The 5,787-nt window shown below is 45.5% G+C and overlaps 1 protein-coding gene across 1 annotated transcript; it reads right to left on the bottom strand.

The window, feature by feature from the left end:
* Positions 1-4,125: 4,125 nt before the first annotated feature.
* Positions 4,126-4,929, bottom strand: POM121L12 (POM121 transmembrane nucleoporin like 12). The gene has a single exon (XM_028108899.1). The coding sequence runs from the start codon at positions 4,927-4,929 to the stop codon at positions 4,126-4,128; it is 804 nt and encodes a 267-aa protein (XP_027964700.1).
* Between the last annotated feature and the right edge of the window lie 858 nt (positions 4,930-5,787).

Genomic DNA, 5,787 nt, shown 5'->3' with positions numbered 1-5,787 from the left:
TCTTACTGTTTTTCTTCTTTTCTCTTTTTTTCTTTTTAAGATTTTATTTATTTGACAGAGATTGAGAGAAAGAGAGAGAGCACAAGCAGGGGGAGCGGCAGGCAGAGGGAGAGAAGCAAGCTCTCCGCTGAGCAAGGAGCCGGATGCGGGACTCGATCCGAAGACCTGGGATCATGACCTGAGCCGAAGGCAGACACTTGACCAACTGAGCCACTCATGTGGTCCTTTTGCTTATTTGTTTTGTGACTAGATCTCAAAGTATGCTATTACCTATTTCATGGCTCATATCTTTACAGCGTATTTCATCATTTATTAAAATTAAATGCAATGCCAAAATAAAAGAATAATTACCAAATTACACACAATGAGAATTTATACACTATCAGTCTCATTAATTTACTAAATTAACATGAGATTATTTCTCCCACGGTCTTGCCAAGGCTGGATACCTTTTTTTTTGGCAATGATGGGTAAATACCGTGCATGGATAAGTATATGTATAAATAGAGATATAGATTATATAAATTTCTCTGAATAATTAGGACACATTGAATATTATATATATATTTATTAACAATTTGATTTCTTTCTTATATGAGCTGTCTAGTCACAATTTATTAATTCTTTTCTTCTTTCTTTCTTTCTTTCTTTCTTTTTCTTTCTTTCTTTCTTTCCTCCTTCCCTTCCTCCCTACCTTTCTCTCTTTCTTTATTTCCATTGATATTTAGTGCTTCCTTGTATTTGTGGAATAGCAATTTGTGATCTGCTATGTGGGTTACCAATGTAGCAACCAACCCTGTCACTTGCCTTTGAAATATTTTTCTATTACAGGTTAGGTTTTTAAAATAGTAGCTATTACAAACTTTTCTTTTATGGTTTTGGGTTTTTAGCCTCCTTAAGAATGCCAAAGGAGGAGATTGGTGGAGGGCTTTTAACATTATGTGTAGAGCTTAAATTCTCAAAGTTTATTATGGGTGTAATTAAACTTTAATTCATTTACTCTTGGGAAAAAAAAAATATTTCCTTCGAATTTTCAACTACTTTGTAGTTTTGATGTTTACATTCGTGTTTTGCATAAGAGAGAGAGCTATGTTCTATTTCCCAATTGGAAAGCTGATAATTGCAATTCACTGTTTCTAGTAGTTCACTATTTTCACACAGATTTTAAATGTCAGCATTATCATATATTAAATGTTTACACATCTGCTTTAGCAAACTCTGCTCTGCCCCAGGGACTCATTTGTCTCTCCATGTCCCATACTGCTGGGCCTCCCATGATGTGAGGGCAGAGGCCAGGGCTAAGTGTATGTGCCAACTTGACTGGGTGATAGGGCCCCCAGATATTGGGTTAAAATCTCTTTCTGTGTGTGTCTGTGAGGATGTTTCTGGATGCACATAACATTTGAAATGATAGACTGCGTAAAGCAGATGGCCTTCATCAATGTGAAGGGGCCTCAATCAGTCCTCGGAACACTGGGATAGAACAAAGTCTGAGTAAGAAAGATTTCTCTGTCTGTCTGTCTGTGTCTTCCCCCCCCCCCCCGCACCCCCAGGGACATTCATCTTCTGACTTCAGACTTGGACTGGAACTTAACACTCAGCTCTCCTGGCTCTGCAGCTTGCCAACTGTAGATCTTGGGACTTCTCAGGCCCCATAATCACATAAGCCAATTCTTCTTATTTTTTTTTTAAGATTTATTTATTTATTTTAGAGACAGAGACAGAGAGCGCACGAGTGGGAGGGGCAGAGTGAGAGGGAGAGAGAATCTCAAGGAGACTCCGAGCTGACTGTGGAGCTCTATGGGGGGTTCAAGTCTCAGGATCCTGAGATCATGACCTGAGCGGAAACCGAGAGTCAGATGCTTAAGATACTGTACCACCCAGGCGCCCCGAGCCAACTCTTTATAATTAGTCAACCTGCCTCTCTCTCTCTCTCTCTCTCTCTCTCGTCCGTCTCCACAGGTGAGTGCAAATGCACACACACACACACTCTCACACTGTTTCTGATTCTCAGAAGAACCCTGTCTAATACACACCTTAACTCCTTTGCTTCCTCCCTCTTGATTAAATTCTTTTGAACTGTATTAGTTAATAGAATATTGGTTAAAATATAATGGTTAAAACCAATTGTGGATTCAATCCTCATTTGTATATTAGTTCAGGTAAAATGAAATCTAAAGATTAATGAATCACTTTTTCTGGCTTCCCATTTTGTTTGAAGAACGCAACCCTGAAACTCTGATACACTTGATATTTCTCTCATAATTCTACTACATTCTCCAAGTCTTTCCCTTTTCCCCCTTGGAGAATTCTGTTTCGCATGTTCAGCGGTTTTGTCAAACCTCAGATATTTCCCTCCTGCCCTCTCTCACACAGACTTGCTTTGTACTTCCCTGGTAGAGTTGAAGACAGAGAACTGATGGTCCCCTGGGGTACCAGGCCCCCCTCCCTGGCCCATTCCACACCATAGCCCTTGCCCCCAGCTGCTGCCGCGATCGAGGATCAAGTGTCTGAGAGCCACCCCACCTTCCACAAGCACTTAGCCGTCCATCCCTCCTGATCCTCCCAAAGATCCCTTTACAGCTGAACATATTCCTTATGCTTTCCTAAAATAAAATTTCAGAACAAAGTAAAACTGCCTCCCACCTTCTCACTTGCCTGCTCTACTTTATGACAGAATATCTACCACATGGCTTCTCCAGACCCTGCCTCCACATCCACTCCTTCTAATGTCTTCCAAATTAATTCAGGCTTTACCTCCAACACTCTAAAAGGATTCCTCTTTTCGAAGTCAGTGATGGAATATCTCAACTTTTCAGTGGCAGCCAACGTGGGTGATAAATTCCACCTTCTAAAGCTCTCCCTTCAATGTCCCTGCTGCTTCTAACTTATCTCCCACCTCCGTACTCTGGGGCTGTGTTTTCCCAGGCTTCTCTTTCCCTTTCCTTTCTTTTGCCCTTTAAACATCAGAGCATGATAGGGTTCATCCTTTGCCTTCTTCTCTGGGTTTTCTGCTTGGCGAATCCACATAGCCCTGGCTTTAAGCATCATGTGTATCAGTGGGCTTATGTGTTCATGACTTCTACATTTATTTCTCTGATTTCAAACTCTCCACTGAGTCTCATGTTTTCAACTGCACAGGTGACAATTTCACTGGGATAATGAATGCATTGAGGAAACATGACTAACTTATAACCTTTGATATCTCCAATTATGTTCCCTATTGATGTTTCCCATCTCAATAAATGTCACTGTCACCATGCAATTTTTGGAACCAATAAGCTAAGACTCCTGGATTCTTCTACTTTCCTAATGCTATCATCTATTGCATTAGGAAGCCCCAAAACATCTACCTTCAAGACACACCCCAAATTCATGTGCACCTTTAACCTACATCGCTCCTCTTTCAGACCAATCTGCCCTCCTCTGGCGCTTGAAACACAACATTGGGCTCCTATTGTTTCTCTTTCAGTTGCTGATTTTGGATAATACACTCTTCACACATTTTAAAACACATCAACCTGATTAGTCTTTCCTCTGCTTAAAACCTATGGTTCTTAGACTAAAACTCAAATTCTTCCATGGCCCCAGTGCTTTATATTATGTCATCATTGTCTGCGTCACTAACCTCATGTTATGTTCTCTCTCATCACTCTAGCTTTACTGGACTTGTCTTTGGGCCTCAAATAAATAAAAGTGATTACCACTGCAGGGTCTTTGCCCTTGCTCTTGATAGTCTGGAAACATTTTCTTTTACTTTTATATAAAAAGGCCTTTATAAAATATTAATATCATTTTTAATGAGATCAAGTATTTATACAAACTGGGCAAATAGGGAAGGTGGGGAAAGAAGAATGCCTTCCAGTAAAGAAGGGGAAAAGGCAGGAAGGAGTGGGCAAGCAGGAGGAGGCAAGGGGTTTAACATCAACAATCTTCAGTGTGGGCTCTCCAGAGTAAGGACAGGCAGGTCTGGGGTATGCAGTAGTACTGTGTCAGGTAGAGTATGGGGTGAGCAAGATGAGAATAAATATAAAGGTTTGAGTTTCAGGAGGCAGGTAACAGGGCCCTGACTCTTGGGAGCCAAAGGGGCCAGCAGGCTGGGGAGAGACCCTCCTGGTGCGGTTCCTATGCCCTGTAGGAAGGTGGGAGGCCCCTGGAGTGCTGCATCTTCTCCAAGCTCTGCAGCTGAGGATCTGGGCCCTGGGCTGACACCGCCCCTGCAGTGGGGTGGGTAGCAGACAGTGAAGGCTGGGCATCAGGCTCGAGGTCAGCGTCCTCCCTGCAGACACTGTAGCTCCAGGAGTGAAAGCTTTTGATTAGAGGCCCTGGTCTGGGCACAAAGGAAGGGACCACACCATTTCTGATCAGGGGCTTAAAGGCAGATGGCCTGGGCTCTGGGTTCTGCCTCCTGCTTGTGCTCTCTGGGATCTCAAACCACAGGGGCCCGTCAAACTTCCTGTTCCCCTTCTGGCACTGGCTGAGAGCCCTCAGCACGGTCTCCTTGGCACAAGGGTCTGGGCGCTCCTCCACTAGTGGATGCCCTGCAGAGCAGGCGCCATGCCCCTGTGCCCGGGACACCCACGGGTTCCCTCTGCTCTCAGGGGCCGCGATCCTGACCGTCACAGGGCTCCAGATCCGTCTCGGGTGGCGGGCACTCCAAACCCACCGCTTCATGTAACTCTCCCAGGCGCCGGAGAGATCCGGCCCCAGGACTGTCTCAGCAGGTGGCTTGGCGGGAAAGCGCCTCCATGCCTCAGTGACCACCCTCCGCTGCTTGGCGGGGTCCCAGTTGGGCGGCATCTGCGGGAGGGGTCCCGAGCGGATGCGGTGCCCACCGTCCTCGGCCTGGGCAGGCCTGGGCCGCGGGTTCCCGCGCCCTTGGGCGAGGGGTGGCGGCTCGGCCTTGGGTGTGCTCAGGTAGTTGCCCATGGGAGCGGGCGTCGGGGAGGGGCTTTTCTAGGGGGGATTTGGCTTCCAGAAGTTCCCAATGCCGCCGGACGCAGCTGCAGCCAAAGCGCCCAGGGCTCGGATGACCGTTGGCATCTGGGTGCACGGAAAGTGCGTGGGCCTGGGTCCTGGAACCCTCCACAACCCCTGGGCGCGTGAGGCTGGCAGAGGGGACTCGGGAGAAGTCTGCAAGCGCAGCTGCAGCCTGACTGTGCACAGTTATCTGGAGGTGATAGCCTCCAATCTCTGTTCTTCCCGCTGCTGATAGCAAGAGTTTGGCTGTGGAGAGAGGGCTAGGACCTCACCATCTCCACTCCCCAATCCCCAACATCTTTACTGCAATATCATTCACATACCATACAGTTCACCCAAAGAATACAGTTCTATGGCTTTCAGCATGTTCGCAGATAGGTACACCCATCACCACAGTCAACTTGAGAACATCCATGCTTCAAAGAGAAAGCCTGGATGCTATGACTATCACCTTCCCATCCACCTCCCCTTCCCCCAGCCCTAAACAACCACTAACTCATTTTCTCTCCAGATATAGATTTCTCTATTGTGGGCTTTCATATAAAAGGGATTATGTAATATGTAGTCTTTTGCAACTGGCTTCTTTTGCTTAGCATACTGTGTTTTCAACATCCATCCATGCAGTAGCAGGTCACAGCTTTTCACTCTTTTTATGATCCAGCAATATTCCATTGCACAGATAGACCACATGTTGTTTATCCTTTGCCAGTTAATGGACATTAGGGTTGTTTCTACTCTTCTGATATTATGAATAATGTTATGAACATTCATGTATAAAAGTTTATGTGGACAAATGTTTTCATTTCT

This window comes from Eumetopias jubatus, unplaced genomic scaffold (genome assembly GCF_037043125.1).
Source record: "Eumetopias jubatus isolate StellerSeaLion01/CBP00866 unplaced genomic scaffold, mEumJub1_p1.0 scaffold_14, whole genome shotgun sequence".
NCBI classification, from domain to species: Eukaryota; Metazoa; Chordata; class Mammalia; order Carnivora; family Otariidae; genus Eumetopias; species Eumetopias jubatus.
This window is presented reverse-complemented; position numbering and strand designations above follow the sequence as displayed.